The 22836-nt window shown below is 43.0% G+C and overlaps 3 protein-coding genes across 4 annotated transcripts in view; 1 reads left to right on the plus strand and 2 right to left on the minus strand.

Moving 5' to 3' along the window:
- Window positions 1-136: 136 nt before the first annotated feature.
- Window positions 137-898, plus strand: LOC6553989 (cytochrome c oxidase subunit 5A, mitochondrial). Its single transcript, XM_026976335.1, has 2 exons — window positions 137-241; window positions 308-898. The coding sequence occupies exon 2, from the start codon at window positions 309-311 to the stop codon at window positions 756-758; it is 450 nt and encodes a 149-aa protein (XP_026832136.1). The 5' UTR covers window positions 137-241; window position 308; the 3' UTR covers window positions 759-898.
- Window positions 899-971: 73 nt separating this feature from the next.
- On the minus strand, window positions 972-3117 carry LOC6553988 (kynurenine--oxoglutarate transaminase 3). 2 transcript variants are annotated; one of them, XM_015154410.2, is made up of 3 exons: window positions 3028-3117; window positions 1868-2407; window positions 972-1814 (listed from the first exon to the last, which is right to left on the minus strand). In XM_015154410.2, the coding sequence occupies exons 2-3, from the start codon at window positions 2405-2407 to the stop codon at window positions 1002-1004; spliced, it is 1353 nt and encodes a 450-aa protein (XP_015009896.1). In that variant the 5' UTR covers window positions 3028-3117; the 3' UTR covers window positions 972-1001. The 2 variants fall into 2 exon arrangements, with proteins under 2 accessions (XP_015009896.1, XP_001980503.1); XM_001980467.3 differs by having other exon boundaries at window positions 975-1814; window positions 2495-3097.
- A 167-nt stretch (window positions 3118-3284) lies between these two features.
- LOC26525995 (trophoblast glycoprotein) overlaps window positions 3285-22836 on the minus strand; it is a 42389-nt gene continuing 22837 nt past the window's right edge. The window contains exons 3-4 of the mRNA XM_026983909.1: window positions 19302-19366; window positions 3285-5531 (exon numbers count right to left, since the gene is read on the minus strand). Coding sequence (XP_026839710.1) covers window positions 4215-5516 — 1302 coding nt within the window. The 5' untranslated portion in view covers window positions 5517-5531; window positions 19302-19366 and the 3' untranslated portion in view covers window positions 3285-4214. The remainder of the gene's footprint in view (window positions 5532-19301; window positions 19367-22836) is intronic.

A 22836-nucleotide genomic window follows, 5' to 3' on the forward strand; every position in this document is an offset into this window, starting at 1 on the left:
GAAACTAAGTCTATTGTTGAGTGGTTTTATTATCTGCAAGAGCATTTCGAAGTAATAAAATATAAGCAACTAACTGATGCATTGACAAGTTCTGATTTGTGGATTTGCGAATTTCCCAGTGTTCCATGACACCAATGGTTAAATCCAATGATTCGATACGTGCGCATCCCTGGAACAGCCAGTGTTGCCAACCATCACTCACATCTGTCATACCCGTGTGAAAAGTAGCAAGAACAAGAAAGTGAGTCGAGCTGTTACTTAACCAAATTTTTGCAATTAACAAGCATTTTATTGTTTTAAACGGCAGCATGTTGAGCATCACGGCCCGTAACCTGGCAAGTGCCCTCCGCAGCAGCCTCGTCGGCACATCGTCGCGCGTGGCCGCCGTGCGCTGTCTGCATGGAACCGAGGAATCGGCTGAGGAGTTCGACAAGCGCTACGAGAAGTACTTCAGCCGTGACGGCATCGACGGCTGGGAGATCCGCAAGGGCATGAACGATCTGCTGGGCATGGATCTGGTGCCCAGCCCCAAGATCATCGAGGCCGGTCTGCGCGCCAGCCGTCGCGTCAATGACATTGCACTGGCCATCAGGTGGCTGGAGGGATGCAAGGACAAGTGCGGCGACCAGAAGGCCACCCTCTATCCTTACTTGCTGGAGAAGATCACTCCCACACTGCAGGAACTGGGCATCCCAACCATCGAGGAGCTGGGCTACGATAAGCCCGAGTTGGCCCTGAAGTCCGTGTACGATGCCTAAGCGGAGTAATCTAGTTTACACACACAGAACACAATATACACGTTACAGCGACATTAGCTACCCATCCAATGTATGGTGCGGATGAACATGTTGTTGGATTACTAATAAATGGAGATTGGAGTAAGGCTACCACACCAGCACAAGGTTGTTTTCCCTGTTGGTTACGTAACACCCAGGTTAGGGAACTGCATTCCGACAATGATAAACAAAGCGATCGATAGCAATTCGTTTATTGTCCAGCGACTATTTCCATTTGGACAGCAGTTCGGCCGCCTTGTCCAGGTTCTCTTGCTTCTTGATGAAGCAGTAGCGCACAAAGTCCTCCCCCAAATGTTTGTTGGGTTCGCTGTAAAAGGCACTTGGCGGAATGCCCTGCAAGCCCATGTTTTTGGTCATCCACTTGGTAAACTTGTAATCTCGGTGCTTGTCCGGCTCAGAGCTCAGATCTATCTTGTCCGCCAGTGGTGACCAGTCTGCCAGCATAAAGTAGCCACCCTCGGGAATGGTGGGACGCATACCGGCTTCGGACAGGAACTTGGCCATGAAGTCGCGCTTCTGCTTGAGTTCGCGCGGCAGGCTAAGGAAGTAGCTCTCTGGCTGACCCAAACGGGCCAGTTCTACCTCGAAACTGCGTGCCACGCCCTCCTGGAGCGGCGTCGGGCAGGTGTACACAGAGTTCTGGTGCACCATCTGCAGGTTACGAATCAGTTCAGCGGGTCCGTAAGCCCAGCCTATCTTCCATCCGGTCACTGAGAAGGTCTTTCCCGCCGATCCCAGAGTGATGGTGCGGTCCCACATGCCAGGCAGGGTACAGATACGGATGTGCTCGGCTCCGTCGAACACCAACCACTCATACACCTCGTCCGAAACGCACAGCACATTCCACTTCCGGCAGAGCTCGGCAATCCTCTCTAGCTCTTTCCGGTTGAAGACCTTTCCGATAGGATTGTGGGGTGTGTTAAGAATAATCATCTTTGTTTTAGAGTTGAACAAACTCTCGAATTCGGCATCGTCCAGCACCCAGTCGGCCGAGCTGATTGGTCCCTCTGTCTTGCGCTACAAATTAGACATTCAAATGAGGGAACTTATTTTTCTATTGAGGTACCTACCAATTTTAGGGGAACAAAGCGGGGTACTCCACCGGCCATCTTGACCATAGGCTCGTAGCAGTCGAAGAACGGTTCAATAATGATCACCTCGTCGCCCACGTCCACATGGCCCATGATGGTGGAGTAGAGTGCCTCGTAGGCTCCTGATGTAATCAGGATGTCGCTTAGGGGATTAAGCTCCTTGCCGACGAGACCGCTATACAGCTTGGACAGCGCATTGACCAGGCGCACGTGACCGTAACCGCGAGTGTACTGATGCAGAAGAGGATTCTCGTCCTTGGCAATGTCGGCCAGCGAGTGCGTTACGTAGTCGGGAGCTGCATCATCGGGAAAGCCCTGTCCCAAGTTCAGCGGCTTATATTGCATGGCCAGGGCAATGTACTCGTTCCAGACGCTCGGCGTGCTGCCCTGCAGTCGCTTGGGCAGATCAAATTTCTCCATTTTACTGGCAGTTTGCTGGTGACGCAGGACTTGCAACTGGAACTGCTCGCGAAGGTTTCTCTTTGCGGCGGAGAGGGTTAACTGGCAGCTGCGTAGCATCTGTAAAAAGGTGACTTTAGTAACTGATTGTTCCCTATCGCCTTATCACCGCGTGTTTGGATTGTTTATTGCGCGATAAGCACGCACTTTGCCTGTCGTCTCTGTTGGTCTGATGTCTGATCTCTAATGTAACAATAAACTATATCACTGGTTAAATTCGAAATGCAATTGTTGGAGTTAAATGCTGGAGGCCTGCAATGCGCGGTGACGTTGCATAATGGCACTGAATTGTGATTAGACTAGCGGAATATCTATGTACATATGTATATGCGATACGATTTTGTTTTAAAGCGCTCACGCACACATGTAAACGGCAATATGCAAATAAACAAATTGCGTGGAACGTTGATGCCCCAAAATATAAATGAAACTGAAATGCATCCAAAATCAGCTGCAAGAAACAAAAACATTGTCAGCTGTCTGTTGGAGTTTCAGATGTCCCATTTTTAAATTGATTGAGATCGTCTCAAACGAGCTTTGATTCCACGATCATTTCTAGTTGGCAGCCTTGAGCTTGTATACAAAATGGCACTTAACCAGACACGCATAATAAATAAGTTCTTTTATTTGACAACATATTTGAAAACATCTTAGAATTTGGGTATAAACTTGTAACTCACGAAATAAGCTGCGAATTGTTTATAAATTTACACTGTTATCGATAAGCAACGACCAGGGATGCCATTCACATCACTCACGAAGCAAACGTTCACATCGATAACCCACTCGAAAACAAATCGAATTAAAAGTATAATTTCAGCATTGGCGCGATGTTTCATTTGCAAATAAGTTTTTAATGATATATTCCAATTTTTTAATATAGTTGTTAGTTATATCAACCACCAACAAATCCTCTTAAATTTAAAACGCATATACATCCATTTTTCAAAAGTTTATTTATAAAAAATGTTTGTTATTGGTAGTTAATCAAGGGAGAAATCATCGTACAGCTAGTATAATTGACAAATTAATTGATTAATAACATATTAAGCATCGAAACTGTTTACATTTCATTGAGTGTAGAATTATCTGTAATGCTATAAAAAGAATTGAAGTTTGTTTTAGACCAATTTCGATTTTAAATGTTCGTTCTGCAGAGTTTTAACAAAGTAAAGCTACTAAACTTAAATCACAGATAACACTAAAGTGTTTGTTACGATATATGCATGTATGTATATATATGTGTCTGTTTCTTTATATATATGTCACTATATATGTGTGGTCAAATCGGTTGATACAGGCCCGCTTTGCCTTTTCCTTTCGTACGATTCCTTTGTTTGGAAATCATAGAACGCATAACTGACTTAAAGTTAAGATAGAAAAACGCTAATTCTAAAGAAATTGTGTTCTTGTCTGTGTAATGTGGTTTTGTTGCAGTAATTTAAGTGGCCACATTCCATACGCTGTTAAATGCAACAATTGGCTTAAGTACTACGAAACAAAGGCTGATGCTCTGATGCTGGTTGGGACTTCCTATTGTTTCCTCCTACTCGTCCTCTTCCATTGTGAATGGCACACGTTTCGCGAAACGCTAATGGCAAAAACGAATCAGAGGATATTGGCCCGGTTGCGATTTCAATTTCAAACAAGTAGTGTTAAGGAGACCAAAAGTAAGAGACAAGTTGATAAGTTGAAGTTCAATCGCAGAACCATCAAAGTTTATCTTATGGAAACTGCAGGAACTTTGTTGGCCTTGATGCAATTTCAGGAAATCGAATGGCAATCTGTTTGAAATTAAAAGTGGAAACCGAGCTTTATTCCTCTCCCTCTCTCTTTTTGTGTTGATTCTGTGGGTGAAGTGAAGCTCCTAGACGTGCACCTCCGGGCAGTCTTCGTCCTTGATCGATGTGTACTGCACCTTCTTGGCCACATTGTCGAACACCGGCGTTATCATGTATTTCAACTTGTCTCTACTGACGTAGACGAGGGCCACCAGAAGTCCGAGCAGGATCATGGTGAGTACGATCAGCAGGAAAATCAGAGTGGCCGTGTGACCGCTGATGTGGGCCTGAGGTTGGAGATGAGACGCCTCCGGGTCCCCATAATGCGGCTCCTCTTCGGCGGTGTTTAGGATCGTGGCAGCGGCGGCGATGTCGTCCGCACACTGATTCAGATCCATTTGCAGCAGGTGAGCGGGCTCGGCGTCCACGTGTCCCGTCGAATGGAAGCACATCAGGCTGTCCTTGTTGCGCACCGTCACCCGGGTGGTGGTTATCCACGCGTGGAACGGAGCGGTGCGGCAGTCGCAGCCGAAGGGATTTAGGTTGAAGTCTACGATCAAGTTGGCCGTGCGGTTGGGGCGCTCCTCCAGCTCATTGAGCACCCGAAGATCGGTGGGCTTCACAAAGCCGAACTTATTGCGCTCCAGGTCGAGGAAGCGCAGGTTGTTCAGGCAGCGCACCTCGAAGTTGAGGTCCCGCAGCTCGTTGTCGCCCAAATGGAGGTCACGCAGGGAGGGCAGGTCGCAGAAGACATTGCGATCCTTGAAATGCGTAATCTCGTTCTGCTCCAGATGGAGCTTCTGCAACTTTATTAACTGGCTGTTCACAAAGATGTCGTGCAGATCCTCGCTCAGCTGCGGCGAACTATTGTCCTCAAAGGCATCGGTGAGATGCAGACTCTGCAGATTAATAAAGTTCGAGAAGACGCGTGGGTGATGGTGATTCACCTCGTCTTCGTACCTCGAGATGCTCAGATTGTTGTGGTTGAGAATAAGGCGCTCCACGCGTGGCACATGGTGATAGCTCTTGCCGCGAATCTCGCGGATGTGGTTGCTGCTCATGTCCACGATGCGCAGCTGCTTGTAGTTGTTGATGCTGCCAAAAACGTTCCACGGCAACTCCGTGATCCGGTTGCCCGTGAAGATCAGCACCTCCACCTGGTCGGGCATGAATTCCAGTACGCTGGTGTTCACCAGTCCGGCGTTCGTGCAGTTCACCACGTATTGCATCTCGCTCTCGTACAGCTCCTTGCCACAACTGCACGCCGCCGGAAAGTTCGGTCCGCAACTGGACAAATTTTCGCCCAGGACTCCTCCTGCGCCGATCGCCAGGATAATGGAAGTGATGGTCACGACCAGGATCATTTTCCTCAGTTCGGTGGGTTGCATGATGTTTGTTGAAGTCTGTAAGTAATACAACGCAGAAAAAAAATAATTTAATGAGGATTTACGTTATACTATATTATTTTATATTTCTTTTTCATACAGTGTCTATCATGCAACTTAAGGTACGATTAAATTTAGGTGAAAGGATTTTGGATAAGAAATTAAATTGCGTTAAGAAATTATCGGCTTGAACACAGGTATTCTTTAGCAAAATGGTTTATTGGCTGATAATGCATTTTGTAGTGGCGCACACGCCTCAGGGATTCCCGAATTTGTACAGGTGCCTGACTAGCCGTAGCTGCCTCTTTTCCACCCAGCAAGCAGCTTATTTATGCGCCACAAGTTGCAGATTTATGTGCTTATGAAAGCCGGAGCGTTGTGCCTCACCTCTGCGAAGAGGCTATCTTCTCCCGTGCTCCGCGACCCACTTCAATCGTCGGCCCACGCGGCGTATGGGTAATTTCTGTTTTCTGGTAAACTTTTCGGCGTCGGGGGCACAACGAACGCCTGAAGGGCACTCCGGCGGACTGTGGCAGTCATCCAACCGCAACAGGAGCAGAAACTGGAGGAGCAGCCGTAAACCTGATTATTTCTCGGCTTTTATTGCTATTTGCTTAGTGGAAGCGAGCGTGTGTGGGAGTGTTTATGAGTGAGCTTATGAAAAACGGAGTGGGTGTCGAGTAAAAAATTTAAGTCTGGAGCCGAAACCCTTAGCAAAGACAGTAGATCAAATTTGTATGTTTTACCTAACCGGCAGTAAACATTTAGCAGATACTTAAAATTAAATTGGCCTCCCAAAAACGCAGACCTAATTAAAGCTTAAATTGCTTCATCAGAAACAGAGACATCAATAAATTGCTTTTAATTTAATGACCGACACCAAATTTTCGGTTTTCTTCAATAATGAATACATAAGAGGATTTGGGGAAAAACAATAGAGTTCATGAATACAAACACTGTAACAATGGGTTTAGAACAAGTTGTGAGACCAATTAGTGCCGTTTAGACTAACGTTTTTGCTTAATTTTAAGGTGGGCTGCTTAAATGGGGGCAGATTTTTGTGAAAGCCTGAATGGTTTGCAAGCCTTAAAGGATCTGGAATTCCATGGGGTAGCTGAAAAATGCTGTCCATTTGAAGTGAAACAGAATTGCCGGAATGAAGCCCCTATCCTAGTCTGAATTGGATCTCTGTGACCATTAATTTGCCTGTTAAGAGGGTGCTTCCAATTGGATGTTGCAGCTCTTGAACTAGGCGCCTGGCCGAGGGTCACTCGATGCTAATGAGCGAATCAAATTCCTGGTAGGAAAATTGAAAACTAACTGCGTTTTAATGGGCCCAGCAGGAGACCTTCGCTACTCACCAACAGGAGGCCACTTAATTAACTCGACTGGCAATTATGTAGCCTGTTTCCCAGACTACAATTTATGATGGTTAAGCGTATGTAAATGAAATTTACAAATTTCCGAATATTTATCCGCCACAAATCGGAAATATTTACCAATTAGTGCGAGATAAGTGGAGTGTGAATGTATTCGTTTAATTCGTTTAGTTTCTCTGCACACTCTCCCACTTTTCGACCATAAACGTTTGCTTCTCTTTTAGCCAAGGTTGAAAGGCACAAAGCTGCCCTCCACTCGAATCTTCCGTTGCAAGTAAACGCTGCGTGTGTGTGAGTCACTTCCGGTTTGTCGGACTAACAAGCAGCCGCACTCTGTACCCTCCTCCCCTCTGCCGTTTTACTTTAATTTCAACTTTTTGATGTCTTTGTTGTTGTTTGCTTTGTGTGTTTACTGTTGCAATCTCATACACCTTCAACGTGCCAGCCCGCCAGCCCACCTGGTCACCCCATCACTCCACCCCCTTTGTTTCGCCCCTGGGCATTCCACTGCAATAATAAGGCAAACAAACAGCATTTGTTCCTTCTTTACTGCACTCGGCTGCTTCTCGCTGGAATTTATGCATGCGCGTAAAATAATAATAATACATAAAAGAAACAGCAGCAGCAGAAACAACAAAGCCAAACAACTACAATAACAGCGGTATAATGTGTATGTAACAAGCGCAAGTAAAATAATAATGCTGTACATTTTTGTGTGTGTCTTTATACCCTGCCGCAAGGTATGACTCATTTAAATGGAACTGTGCGCCGAGGGTTGTACATAAACATCTGGCTCAGACAAGTTGACCTTAAGATGGCATGTCATTCTATGGGACTGTCCCACTTAACATCTCATAGGGCTGTTCTGCAAGCCATTCTACAGGACTATACCATATGTCATTCCCGAGGGCTGTCCTGCATGACATCCTATAGTAGTAACCTAGATTGGAAGTTATATATATGCCATACTGATATTAAAATACAAAATAATTGACATTTCCATTCACTTGTATATTAAAATAGAAATTTCATAGCAATATACTCTTTATCTTGTCTAGTAAACTAATCCTCTTTATCTACTTATATATACGTAAAGATACAATGGGACTGCGTGACTTTAAGCAATTTGTTACCCATAGATGGGCATTCTTTGGAGTCTTAAAGCAGCCTGTAAAGGTATGCCAAGCTTCGGCTTACGAGCCAAACATACCTTTCTTGTTTGTTAATATTTTTTTCGATTTTTTGTACGTGCCTTGCTTCTGCATGACTCCCGCTCTAATTCTCCCTCTGTCCCGGTCGTCCTTTAATTCGTTAGTGGTGAAGTGCCAGCCACTTGGCAGTTGCAATACAAAGGAGCAGCAGGAGGAGCAGAAGGAGGAGCACGAGCAGGTGGAAAATGGCGAATATGGAAGTGGAATTGAAGGTGGTCCCTCAATTTGTAATGCACGATGAGAACGAGTTTTGGACGTCGCTGTGTGTGTGTGTGCGTGTGTGTGTGTGCGCGCGCGCGTGCATGTGTGGTTGACTTTGTGTGGTTGTTTGGTCTAATTAGAGCATAACTGTATGGTTGCATATGAATAGATGTGGCGGGGTGGTGTCAGACGATCCCAGAGGAAATTCACAGCTGTACCCAAAATTCAGCTTATGCCAACTAATGACAGCCAATTTGGTTCACTTTCGACCATCCCATTCCGCACCATTTTCGCTTATCACCATCATTTGACATTTGCGAGAAACCAATTTTATCATATTTTCAGATTTTGCGTGGGTTTGCTTTTGGCCGCAAATTTCGTGGTAACTAGTTTAGAATGTACATATATTCCAGCTAAACGACAATACAAGCTGAAACAACCCTTTTCAACAGTCTTTAAATATTAGTTAACTTCTTATATCACTCCTAGCACCAGTTATAGCTCGGATTTCTGAACGCTTAGTTTGAGCTCTTCTCATTAAATAACCCCCACGCCCATTCAGGATCCCCTTAAAATTGCTGAGCAGATGTCTCCATTATCGCAGCTCTCCTCAATCGGATGCTGTGGCCAGGGCTCTTACCGGTTTTTCGCACTGAAAGGCGATGCCACGCCCCCCACTTTTTGAGAAGGGTGGGGGATGAGAACGGGGTGAGAAGGGGGCGTCCTTGGGAGTTTCGCCAGTCAAATTTCATTGTTGGCACAACTCGTTGCATACTTTCGGGCAACACTTGCGAATGAAAAGCTCTTCAGAGAGAATTTCGCAGCTGCAATTCGCATCCAACTGGGTAAATGGAAGGAGCAGCAGGATGGGAGCAACTGGAGGAGGTGCTGGTGAAGTGCTGCTCGCCTCGCTGTGCCAACTGCATTACGGAAATCCTAATGCGGCCAACAAGCGTTTAATGTCCTGCCCGGCAGTCATTAAGCGGGAGTGAGAAATGTTGAAATGTTTAAAAGCTTTTCGCCAACTCCGGCTACAGTTCCAGCTGTGTATCCAAGTCCCACTCCTGGTCCATTGCCAGTAGCCAAAAATGGCCAACTAACTGTTCTTGGGCTGGCAATAAATTTCAGCGGGTTGCCTAGAGTTTTTAAGTAGGCGAATGGGCTGCCAGCGAGAAAACACTAATCTAGCATCAAGGAAATCGAGCCGTAGCTGCAATAAACTTAAGTGTACGAGCGAAAATAGTTCGAAGGCTTTTTGGTACACTGCTCTGGTTTCGTGCTTTCAAACTTTATGCCTATAAATCTATAAGAAAAGTAAAAGTTTCTGCACATGAAATAAACGCATATTCTACTTCGAAGCTTCTAAATGAATTGAATGAATTTAATGTACAGAATCAATGTGGCTTCAATTGGTTTTATTGTGAAGGATAGGCAATAAAAATGATCTTCTGTTTTCAGAACAGATCTCCGCCAGTTTTTTCCCCAGTGTGGAGCTGAACTACAAGAGAAAATGTTTTTCCATTTTGACGGCTTTGTTCTGGGTTGTTTATGCCCTCATTGACTGCGCGAAGAGCGGGACGCAAGTAAGTAGGCAACACTAGTTGGGGTTCCTTCCGTAGGACCATGCCTTGTCCACTCCATCCATCCCAGCCCATCCCATCCCATTCCGTCCAGGCCCTGAGCTTCCCTCTTGGCCAAGTTTATTGTCAACCTGCTGGCGGTAGCTCAGTTGCTGGTGCTGGCTTTTGAGGAGCGCGCTCTCCTTGCCAATGCAATTAAACGCGACTGCAGTCCCGGCATGGTTTACTGTCCTGTCCTCTTGCGCGTCCTGGCTGCATGAAACTCAATTAGGAAAGTTCACCAGGAGCGGAAAATCGCGAAGGGTGCGGTGTTAAGAATGCAGGACGCAAGGCGGGGAAGAGTGTCCGCCGCAATATGAAATTGGTGCACGTTGGCTTCATAATTTCATTATGAGTGCGCCGTGCAAAGGGCAAAATATACGAGTCTGACAGAATACAGAAGCCACAATGCCGGGGCGTTAAATGGGCGTGGCAGGACCTGGAGGCGGAGATGGAGAAGGAGTCGAAGGATCTGCTCACGCCATCGTGGCTCGGTCAGAGCCTTCGCATCCGCTTGGACTATGTAATTAGCAGACAGCTAATTGCACTTCAATGGCCAAGTAAGTGGAGCTCCATGCCCCGCACCCCCCTTCTGGAGGCGGGAAGTCTGCGAAGTTTTTCACACGCCGAACGGAAAAGCTGCGGGGGAAATGTAAGGGAAATGTGAAAGTTGGCCAAGAGTGTGAATTGTGGCTTTGTGGTCTTTTAAAGACACACTCATGCACCACGGGCAATATCGCAGTGGTGTGGGGCATGGAGCAGACTCCAGGTTTATGATGTGGTTAACCAGTCGCAGGGACGCACAGGAGGCGTGGCAGGTTTGCTGAGGCAGGTCATTAGGTGAGTGGGTTCAATAGCGGGAAAGCGGAGAACAACTCTTATAATGGCATAACCCTGTGGAAGCACGTGTTTTGCGAACGGCTATAAGTTCATTTCAAAAAGTCTTATTTTCTACTTAGGGTTGTATTTTCTACTGCAAAAATGTTTGCTCAAGTTCATGAAACTCAATTAGTCATTATTTTGTCTGCATAAAAATGCCCTTTGAAGTCGACTTAAAGAGAATTTTCCATAACATGATTTCTTTAAGCGCGCTTTAATAAAACCTAACGTTTTTCATTCCATCTTCAGTGTGGCTTTAAAACGTAAATCCAATCGAAATTGGTAATTGGAATAAAAAGCAGAAACGAGAAGCCCAGATGAACACACACCCATATACTTGTACACACTCCCCTGCCCGAAACGAACGCTTCGAAAGAGATGCAGATGCACAAACACCCGAAACACGTTGCCAACACTTGGCCAACTGCATATAACCAGGCAGAAAATTGCACGTGTTGCCAACAAGAACTGCAGCCACTACAAAAACAATAACAACAACAACACAAACAACAAGATCGACAGCAACAACAGTGGCAACAAAAATCCAAGCGCCATGTGCAATCCGTTTTCGAACAGCATTTATAGCATCAGCATACTACGAACCCTATTTCGCCTCCTAACAAGAATTGCTGTCAAAAATACATCGAATACTGAAGGGAAGCTGGTGTACACTGAAAGAAAATAAGCACACCAGATTATCCAACAAATTCCTAGAGGTAAGGAAAGTTTTAGGCTACAAATATGAGGCAATGTTTATTTTATATTTAACTAACAAATAATACACAGTATATGTACATTTAATTACACTTTAATGAACTTTTTTATATAATTCTTCTAAAGTCTTAAAAATGTTAGCACGTAGCTAAGGTTATTTCGAGTGCACAAGTGGAATTTAGTGAGATGGAGAGAATGGGCACGCGACAATTACGAATTGCAGGGCTTGGCCGGAAATTCCCCTCCACTTCCCCAAACTCTTTTTGTTTAGCAAATTTATGCAAGAGAAATCGCGGGCGAAACGCGGCCGAAACGCGATCAAAACGCGCCCAACTCGTACGACACTTACCAATTGCATTAAAAGCGGTCGCATTGCAAACGCACATGCCACGCCCCTTTTGGAATACCCTCCCCCTTTCAAAAGGCATGGTGTATTTATTCTCTCGTTTGTGCTTTTCGCATGTTTTGTTTTCCCTCGCTTTTTTCTCAGCCGTTGTGCGACAAAGTTTTCGTTTGCATATTTTTTTGGGGCTGGTTTTTGTAGTTTTGACTTCCTATTTGTCAAATGGAAAAACCTCAGCGGGTTGGCAAAACCACTGAATTCATAACAGTTTTTGTTACACTTGTTTTCTGCGGCTCAAAGAGCTTTGAGTCCCCAAACGACGTGAAAATGTGTTTAATAAAACCATTAAATCCTGTTGATTGGCAAATGATATTTAAAGTTTATGGATAGTTAGGCAAGCAAATACGTACCTAGGAAAATGTAAAAGGAAATTAACTTTGAAAAGGGTCAACATTTGTTTGGCGGAATTAAATTGATTATATTTACAACACAATTAGGTTATTTGCAAGGAAAATAATCCGAGACCATAGGTTAATTTCAAATAGAACAAATCAGATCAAGAGTTTTACGAGCAAGCGCCAATTAGCAAAGAAAAATAAACAAGAAAATTATTAGTATTTAGGCCTTGAATACCTAGAGAATAAATCGTTTCAAGCTGGATTTATATTGAAATTGTGTGTGTCTGATTGGGAAATTCGCAATGCAAATATTGTCATTTAATATTAAGCAGCTCAGCTTCTGGCTTTGTGAGGCAAAACAAATTATTTTCATAGCTGATGGAAATTCTTTGGATTTGTTCTGCATATTGAAATAATGTTCTTAAATCACTAGTAAGTACGTTTTTGTGGTTGCATCAACTTTCCACTTAATACGAGAAAAGTTGCTTTTGTTTTCACTCTCCGCTTTCCGTTTTTACTTTCGGGATCAATCCAATTTGTGAAACACTTTTCGCGTAAACAAAACCGCGAATAAAGCTGCAAGGCAACACGCTTTGCTCCATCGAATCTGTCGCTACCAATTTCCCAACCCCCTTCTGACCAACCATTTTCATTGGAAACTTTTCAACGCGTTCTTTGTGCCGTTTTCCACGCTTTTCGCTCCATCAACTTTATGTTGTGGCCCAAACTGAAACAGACGGAAAAAACCTAAAAATGTATAAACTGTTTTTGGAGCGGACATTGGGACTTTGTGACACCGAGTTTGGCTTTTCAATTCAATATTTTCGATACCATCGTTGTCGGTAAATGTGTTTCTTTCTTTTTTCTATATTTTTCGTTTCCATTTTTCTATTTATTGCTTGCCCCCAGACTTGGCCAACAATTTGGGTGCAAAAAAACTGCGAATGAATGAATTCCGCATAAACGCAGGCTCGACCGAAAGCTGAAGCTTTTCTTTTGGGCTCGGAATGTTTTTGCATTGGAAATTGTATGGGGCCGCTTGGAGGAGTTGGGGAAATGTAAATGTAAATCCACTAAATTTGTTTTTTTTATTCCGCCCCCTCCAACGTTTTGTTGTCCGCCTGCTTTCTTTGGCGCTGTTTTTGTTGCTCAACTTTTTACTGTCCTGGCTTTTGACTACTTGGCCTCTTGGCGGGAAAATGGGGGTGTTGAGGCGGTTTGATGGTGGGGCGTGGTGGTGGGGGGTGAAATGAGCGCAGACAGGGGCAAGCTGTTTGTTTCCAATTAGAGTCGACGGTGCCATGGCAGCACCTAGGGGCCGCATGATAATTGGATTGCCATGCATGGAGGACACACCCGTGTCCTTTTCTCACAGCACAAAAAGTTACAGATAACTATAAAATTAACAGACTGATGAGAAACGGAAACTTTTTCAGTACATGCCGAGCATCATGCCTACATAAGTTGGTTTGTTCTTGGTAATATAATGTTATGTTTAATTACGGATATTTCAGTAAATCAGCCATCTTTATTTTAGAACAGCCCACTACCAAACGAATCACAAGATGATATAACCACATAGAAGTGAATTAGTTAGTTAGTTACCTTTTCTCGCAATGTATAGGATACGGGGAGATAGATAGATACAGCTGTACAAGGCTGCTCGCTTCCTGTTTTTCTGCTACTCGGTTCTGCGTTCTCCTTTCTCCGTTTACCGTTGGCTGTTTGCTGTTTGCCTTGTGCTTTAACAGATAAATGGACATTCCCGTGAGGCGGCAGACAGAGATGGCACAACAACAGCAACAGCATGCGGCCACGAGCGAGAGAAAGAGAGAGAGCAGCCGGCAGCAAGAGGCAGACAACAAAGAAACGTCAACAGTTGACAAGTGGCTGCAAGGAGTGGCCAAAAGGGGGTTAGGTGGGAGGGGGAGGTCGAAGAGCTACAAAAACTGTAGCACGCTTTCGAGAGCAGCGGAAAGTGGGCAGCGAGCAGTCGAGATGAGTGGGGGCTATAAATAGTTGCAGGCGCCTTGGGACCAAGAACTATGCCAAAGGCTTCAAGGGAAGAGGGCGGGGGCGGAGGGATAACACTGGGTTACAGTCGGGGTGAAGAGTTCACCGTTTAGGCTCAACAGTTGGTCGAGATGCAAGGGGAGAGGTGGAAATCCCAGCAAAAATACACGATATTTTCTAGTTCCCTTACCATGAAATACAAATGGTACTCGGCTCTCACTGACCTTATATAAAAGATCTAATCACTCTGGATATTACTTAATATAAAGAGCACACTGTTATGTGTGGGAAGAACTGATACTTTCCTGTTACACAAATTTTCAATAATTAAATATACCTAAAAGGTTTGTAAAATGAATAAAAAAATTCAAGTAGTTGCGACAAGAGAATTTAACCCACTGCGCCGGAGAGAACTCAACAAATGGGCGGCACAGCATTGCAGTAAATTCAGCCGAGTTTGTGCACACACATTCCGTCAGACAGTGCGTATGCGGAATCTGACCAACCTTGCGTATGCATAATATTAAAGCTCTTGTTGACTTACTTTGCTCATGGCTTCACTGTGGTTAGTTTGCAAACAAAGCATAGAGTTTTACCGGAAAATACACCATGCTTTTTTCACACTTTCTATGGTGCATTTTCTGTGAGCATTTTAAAAATTTGAATTTAATTGAATAATAAACGAGCGTTTTTATGGCCATAGCTCATTATAAATATGCAAATTAAGTTTAAAAATGTTTCACTTTTTCTGCTAATGAAACTGAGGACTGATTGAAATGGAAGAACATTTATTTGAAATGCCCTTGAAAGCTTTTAATAGTTACTTTACAAGCTGAGTATGTTGAATGTTATTAATTTAAACAAGATAAAATACTATAGTCGAGTTCCCCGACTATCAGATACCCGTACTCAGCTAGTGAAAGTGCAAACGATAAATTTCAACATTTCTCATTCGAAAAATTACAAAAAAATTAAAAAAAAAACGAAATTCTAAATTTGAATGCAGAATTTTAGAGAAACATACCAGAATCATTTAGAGGTATGCCACTTTAAAATCCGATTAATATAGGATGAGTTATGGACTTTAGAACTTCAGTCTTTGGTCTTTTTTTTATTTTTTTTTTTAATTTCTACAATATTATATCATCAGAAATATTAAAAAAAAATTTAAAAAAAAACAATATAGTATGCTATAGTCGAGTTACCCGGCTATCAGATAGCCTTCAGCTAGTGGAAGTGCTAATGAGAAATTTCAAAATTTTCTGGAATATCCGTAGAAATTGGAAAAAAAAATGATAAAATAAAAAATACTTAAACATTTTTCAAAAGTGTGGGCGTGACAGTTTTAGGCGATTTTTGGGCGTTGGAGTAGGCGTGGCAAAGTTTTTGGCATATCTATAGAAATTTACAAGATATATAAAAATATGAACAAATGTCAAATTACACACTTTTCAACGAATCTAGTATACCCTTTTACCCTACGAGTAACAGGTATAATTATAAGATGAATTTCGAAATCTTTAGGAATCAGCATATCTTTTTGGTTTTAATTTACAATAAGTACGAAGGACATGTACAAGAGCACTATATGATCAAAGCAAGAGGCACAAAAAGTAATAGTAATGAAAGAAAGCAGATAAGCGTCAAAGCCGAAGCAGTGAAATGACAAGGTAGCAGAAGCAAAAACGCAGCAAAGCACCTGAAAAGCAGATAAGCACAAAGCAAAGCAAGGCACAGCACAGCACAATCGCTCTAACCGAGAGTAATACAAATGACTTGAAAGGCCAAAGGTCGGCTACTACGTATACAACCGCAACAGAGGGAATGGTTGGGACCATAAAGAAATGAGAGAAACTATTCCAAAGTCATTTGGCAAGCGTTGAAGGGCGCCGAAGAGGTCGGAGGTCGGCGAAAGATGCGGGGCAGCTGTAATGGTAATGTCAATGGGCAGGGCAGTTTCCCAGATGAAAGGAGCACCAAGTGTTTATTGCAAAACAAAGCAGCAATAGTTTCAGAAAACAACAACGAGGGTCCGCAAAAAGAAAACGTAAAAAATTTACCCAACACGAGGGCGCTCAGAAAAAGGTGCTAGCATAAATGGAATGGAAATTGAAATAAATCGATTTGGGTCAGTGGTGTTAAAAACGTTTTAACGAGGGCTTAAAATAACCTAAAGGGAAACTTCGTTGAAAAGGCTAGAAGCAGTAAACTGAATATTTAAATGCCCATATTCATATGAAATTGCACCGTATTCGATTTCATTCCCATAATTTTGAATAAGACTAATGTATGGCAATAAAGGCCTTTAATAGGAGCTTGATTACTTTTTCCGTACTTTAAACTCCTTTCATCTATCTTTTCTCATTTCAAACGCATTTCCCTGTCCTCTATTGTTGCACTTTGATTGCACTCCAGAGGCTTGAGACTCGCTACCCGTTGGCCTCGTTAAGTTTTTGACAGGCCAACTAATTTGAAAGCAAAAAGGACGAAAAGTCGCCCGAGGACAGCGAAGGGCAAACGCGAAGTGACACTTTTGCAACCCATCCCAGTCGACTTCGACTGGAGGCCAATCAATCTTGGGCCCGGAGTGCTAGCAGGCAGTTCAAGTGCCGGACAAGCCCGGTTCACTTCATCTTCATTCATTTGGGCAATTGCCCGCCTGTCGCCTGCACAAAGTTCCCGTCCCTTTCCATCCTTCGCGCCTCCTTTAAGCTTCGAGTCCTTTTCCTTCATCGTCCACTTCGGTGTCCTAACGACAATTGCAAATATGTTGCAATTTCCCGGTTTGGGAGCAAAGGTCAATGGTTGCTTTTCCTGTTGCTTGTTTGCCTCTCCTTTTCAACTTTCTCTCAGCTTTTTCATTTTTTCATCCTGCCCATTCCCGACAGGACATGGCCTGGGGACCTCCAAAATGTGCTGCAACTGCCTTGTCCTCTGACTCATTCCCATTTTTTTTGTAACCCTATTTGCTTCTTTTGCCATGAAGATTGATCACAGTTTGCAAAAGTTTTTGCAATTTTTATTTCCGCTTCCGCTTGCCACGCCCCCTGCGCCTGTCGTTTAATATGAAAAATTGCGCGCAAATATTTGCAAAGCTTGCACAGCACGATGGTGAAAAGGGCAAGAAGCCTCGTCTGGCTATCCTAATTGTGAGAATTTGTCAGTTTTGTTGCCAGGGTCAGATATTAATCGTTTGCCCAGCATGGTTCGCTCTTTTTTCCCGGAAATTCCTATTTGCGGCGATAGGGCACTGCAAATTGCGAAATCGAATAAAAAAGCATGTGCGGAATATTATTGCAATAAAATTAAAGGTTTTAAATAAATTGTAGATTTTTCCGTTGATATAAATAAATTATAAGCATAATAACAGATGTTCAGAATGGGCATATACTATGTATTGAAGGACACCAATAATACTTATTTGCTTTTAATTTAAAAATATAATTATAAGACTCTCAGTGGATTTCCACCACTTCCGACTTCAATGACACTAATGTCGCACTCGCTAACTGGTTAGAAGCTTAAACAACATCAAAAGGATCACGTCGAAAGCAAAGTTGGGTATAAAATAGCAAGTGAAGATTAACTGGAGTAGCTTACGGTTATTTGAATGCACTTAACGCAAAACCGAAAGCTCATTGCCAGTTGTTAACTCGGCTTCATTTGCCGCAGCTTTAAATACTCCTCGCGATTCCGTTTTTGCCCAGAAGCAAAAGAGGAGATAGAACCAGAAACCGAAAGGGAAACTCGATGCCATTTGAAAAAACTGCGAGAAGAAGCAAAAAGAATCCATAAAATCTAGCATTAATGCCTTCATTTTGTGCTCAACAACAGGGAAAGTTAGCAGAGCAGACAAGGCCAAAAGGAAAAGGAGAAAAGGCCAGGATAAACTTGAAAGTGGAAAGAGGCAAAAAGGAATCTTTAGCCGAAGTTTTTCGCTTTTCCTTCCTCTCGATTTTAACGCATTGCTTAAACCTCGAGGGGATCGCTGCAGAAAGGGAGGGGTGTGGAGACGCACAGAGGGAAAAGGGGGCTTGTTATGGCCTAACGCCCGACTGCAATTCGCCAAACGCTCAAGGATAGCGAATCGAAAAATTGGCCTTAGACCAGCAGGAATGATGGGAATTTTCGAGCGCGACAAGTTTGCAGGGGGTTTTTCAAAGCAAGCTACATATATGCATATACACTAAAAAAAAGTAAGGTATGGGAAAAATAGTTCATTCAGAATAACTTTTTTGTAATGCTATATAGACGATTCTTTTCTTAGGTCTATTTAATTTGTCGGATGGAAAAAAAACCGTTTAAAAAAATGGTTCTCTAGAGTTTCTCGCTAATCATCCTTTTTTTCAGTGTACCTGGATACTTATATATAGCTTCTTGTTGAGCGGTTTATCCGTCTCTGGCTCTAAAAATGAAAATTGAAAATTGCTTAAATTGCATTTCGCTCTCGTTTTGATGAGAATCTTCGGGCCGTCTAGGAATGGGGGAAAATTTGTACGTGGATTTCCCCCACTTTTAAGCCACGAGGATGGTAAGGCAAACATCTGCTGCAGCTAGATGTGCTGCTCCATCTTTTTGCGCTGGTGCCGCAAGCAACGCGGCGTATGAGCAACATCGAGATCTCTTGAGTTTCACGCAATGCGGAGACTGACAAAAGTTGGAGTGCCATGTTTGTTATGAAATCCCCCATGGATGGCTCCCCTTCTCATAGGCAGTTGCCCGTGTCTTAAGCTCCAGCTCATGCCCTTTTAGTTAAAACCCCATTTAATTAAACCATTAAGTCTGACATGGCCTTAACTGAGAGTTTTCCGCATTTGTGTTTGGCTTCCTCGCAAAAGATAAAGAGCCAAGGCAGAGATTCCCTTTGGTTTAATGAGCAAATGCTCCACGGTCCACGAAAAGTTGTGTAATTGAAATTGCGGATGTGGCGAGGGTAAGCACTGCAAATGACTTTCAGTTTGCAGTTTTCGGTCTTTGTTTCGCCCTCAGTTTTTAACTTGTTTTCATTACCGCGCAGCATCCCAAACTTACCTCAAATGATTTATTTATTTGCCGGTTGCACTGATTTGTTTGGAATTCACTTAGGCGCCAAAGTTCTGCAATGGAATGATTGAGAAAAACTTTTTAGTGCGTTATGACTAGTAGAAGAGGTAAATAATCAAAACAATCCAATCTAACCTTATTTATAACACCATAATACCTTTGGTTCCAGGTTAAATTTAATAAATTTAATTTAATAAATGAACTGATGAAATCTAGTAAAACGGCGTCCGTTAATATAAGCAATAAGAGTATTGCCATTAATTAAAGAAATCTCGTGCATGTCAAACATTTTATATACAATTTTAATTAAATATATGTTCACCAGTACCATGATGTACTAAAAATCAATAGAATGTAATTATTCTTTCATTTTGATTGAAGAGGTTGCTACTAAAAGGCGGCTTTAAAGCATGCTGGGTTAATTCCATGAAGTGTGCTTTAAGACATTTTACATTTCCGGACTTCAATTTGGTTCTTAAGCAGATGAAGAGTGGCTTTCGGCAGGCACTTGTCAAGGCGCTTAATTATTATCCTCGATGGATGGTCCAGTGGCTTTGTCATATTCTGATGACCCAGCCTCGAGAGCTTTCTGCCCATTTAGTGCATAAATCTCTGGGCAATCCCTTCAACTGCAGCAGGGGCTAACTACGGTTGGTCACGAGGAAGGCGACTAAGCACAAAAGGGAGCCTCGAGCAGTATCTGGTCGTCAACTGTGGGCCACATGACGTATGCGCAATATGCCATCAGCCCGACTGAGGACTTAATTTAAAGCCGCTTTCAGCAACAGTTTTCAGGTCCAGAGCTCAATTTCTGACGGTCAGTAAACAAAAAAAACTGCAAATCTACTACCCACCCTTCGTTTCCCCTCTATGTCTGCATTTAATTATGGCTTTACACAGGCAGCCAGACAGATGGACAATTAGTGCCGGCCATGAATTATGATCTCTCGGTTTTTTGTTTTTTTTTTTATATTTTTGCCTCCTCGGGTTAAGTAAATCATGGTCATGGTGCCGGACTCGGAGCTCATAAAATCACTTTAAACAATAGCTGGCGAGTGGGCCAGAAGGGGAGGTGATGCAAGGGCCAACAAATGTGTAGTTAACTATTATGGCTGCCAGGAGCTGCAGCGTATGCTGAGCAGAACTGAACTTTTGTGCTTCATTTCCGTTTCCGGTTGCGACTGCACATATGCAAGGCATACCAAGCGAATGGCGGCATCGGGGCGTCGGGGTTATGACAGCATATGGATAATGGCAAAACGTGCCGAATGCCAAAAAGTTTATGAGCAGAAAGACAATGTCAGATCCGGGGGCGTCTGACTGGAGACTCCTAGTGAGGGGGCGTGGCCCAAAGAGCAGTTCGTTTGTTTTGACTTTCAATTGGATTGCTTTCCTACAGCCAGAGGCTCCTTTGCCTACTGTTGCTCCCGCTTTTTGAAATATACTTTTTCGCCAACTTTTCTTCCGCCTTGGTAAAACTTTTTATTGGCGCTTCTTGGAACGCTAGTGAAAGCATTATTATATGCAAATATAAATACAAATATAGGGAAGTTCTCAAGAATAATGCACCCATTGTGATTACAAAGAGCTCATTTAATGCTGAATATGACTTCTTCTATATTACTATTGAATTAATATGGACTATTCTTCTATATTTTTGGAATCTGAATACTTAATACTTACTATATTAATAGAACTATGTTGCAAAAAATCAAAACCAAAATTCAAAAACATTCATTTAATTTTCTTCTTATCAACTCAACACTGACTAAAGTTATGCATTGGTATGCTCGGATAAATATTTGCTTCAACCAATAGAAACGAAAGTGACGTTGTCACAACAAAAAATCAAAGGAAAAAGATTTATTGAAGAGCTAGGTAAAAAAAAAATACCCAACAGAAAGGATGTTTCCATGGAATCGAAAGGTTTCTTCTGTTTGGCCATCTTGTTAACCTTACTGTTACACCCTCTCCCCGCCCCAATGTGATGCTCTTCAAGATAAAAACTTAACCTAAGTCAACCCAGACGACTTGTTGGCCCAATCCCAATCCCATAAAGAAGTCCGAGGAAACAGGGCTTAAATGGGGAATTGTTTTAGCCTTAAAATTGTGGGTCAATTGTCGTTGTTGCTCGTACTTCACATTGTTTTATCTGCTTCTCGTTCTGCATTTCTCGATATGTTTATGAACATTTCCATGGCATTTTATGTGACAGGCAAAGCAACTATAAAATGGGAAAAAATTGCATTTTCCTTTCTGAGCTGTTCTGCCATAATGTTCTCAGTTGTGCCATCTGGTAAATATAAATCTATGCAAAGGGATAAATGACAAAGTGCGAATTTGCTTTAAAAAACTAATTCACAAATACAGAAAATATCTGTTTTGAGCACATCTCGACTGTTTGTCAACAGGCGTCCTCCATGGAATAAAAAGTTGATTGGAAGAACAAAACTCATTTTCCCGACTTCTAATTCCATACGAAAATTCCCAGTGGCCGGGTGTCAAAATCAGGCCGAATTGGATTCCTCGCCCACCAACTTCTGTCTCCTGTTCCAAAACAGCAGAAAGGCGCCGACAACAATGAATGGATATATCTGCAGCCGACATGTGTATAACAGGCAGATAGAAAGAGATAGAGGGAGGTAGAGAGAACCTTGCGACAGACAGAGAAGGACAGTCTGACAACGTGTTCCATCAACCGCACAACAAAAGACAACAACAACAGCCCCTGCAGAAACAACAAAAGCATCAACAATAACCCGCTGAAGATGGAGATGAAGAAGGATTTATAGTCGGTGGACCGAAGGCATCGTAATGCACATGTTCCAAGGGCTTGGGCAGCTGGGTGGTTGTTGGTTGGTGGTTGGGGGTTGGTTGGATGGGAGGTGGACTTCGGGGCGGTCGATGTCAGAAGTCTTGGCTATCAAAAGATTAAATTGGAGACCCGAAGGCAAGAGTGGCAACAAAAAGTAGCCTACATTCAAGCGCAACTGCAGGAGTTTGACATGGGAATGGATAACCTGGGGTAAAGCCTATAAATCTGCAAAGACGCAGATGGAAACGAATTTAAATATTTTCATCATTCAAGAAAAATACATTTTCACTAATTATTTTAAATTAGCTTCTAAAAGATACTCTTAGCTGTGTGAATACAAATACTTGATATTCTTTTATAGTGCATGAGGCTAACACCCATTCATTTTTTTGTAATTTCATTGGCTTAAGGCGGGATTTCCTTGTGAAAAGAGAGAAAGTGTCCTATATATGTGCTACTCACCCACATGCCACATACGCGCAGACATCTTATTCCGGCACATTCAAATTTGCCAACTCATCAGCAAAATCTCCCTCCTTATCTGTTTTCCTCTGCCACTTCCTTGTGCCCCCCTTTCATGGGAGATTCCATCGCTTGCGGCCTGCCATTCAATTAAGTCATCATCGCCATGCATTTTGGCAGCATATAACACGCAAGCAACTCGCTGCCTCCCAAGAACCACCCATCAATGCCACCCGTTTAACCCCA

The sequence above is a fragment of the Drosophila erecta genome, unplaced genomic scaffold (genome assembly GCF_003286155.1).
Source record: "Drosophila erecta strain 14021-0224.00,06,07 unplaced genomic scaffold, DereRS2 tig00000000-arrow-pilon, whole genome shotgun sequence".
NCBI classification, from domain to species: Eukaryota; Metazoa; Arthropoda; class Insecta; order Diptera; family Drosophilidae; genus Drosophila; species Drosophila erecta.

Bases quoted from the DNA above. Each gene is read 5' to 3' on its own strand.
- LOC6553989 (XM_026976335.1), top strand. From the start codon at position 309: ATGTTGAGCATCACGGCCCGTAACCTGGCAAGTGCCCTCCGCAGCAGC.
- LOC6553988 (XM_015154410.2), bottom strand. From the start codon at position 2,407: ATGCTACGCAGCTGCCAGTTAACCCTCTCCGCCGCAAAGAGAAACCTT. The intron at 1,815-1,867 runs GTAGGTACCTCA...TCTAATTTGTAG, and splicing joins GCTTTGTTCCCCTAAAATTG to CGCAAGACAGAGGGACCAAT.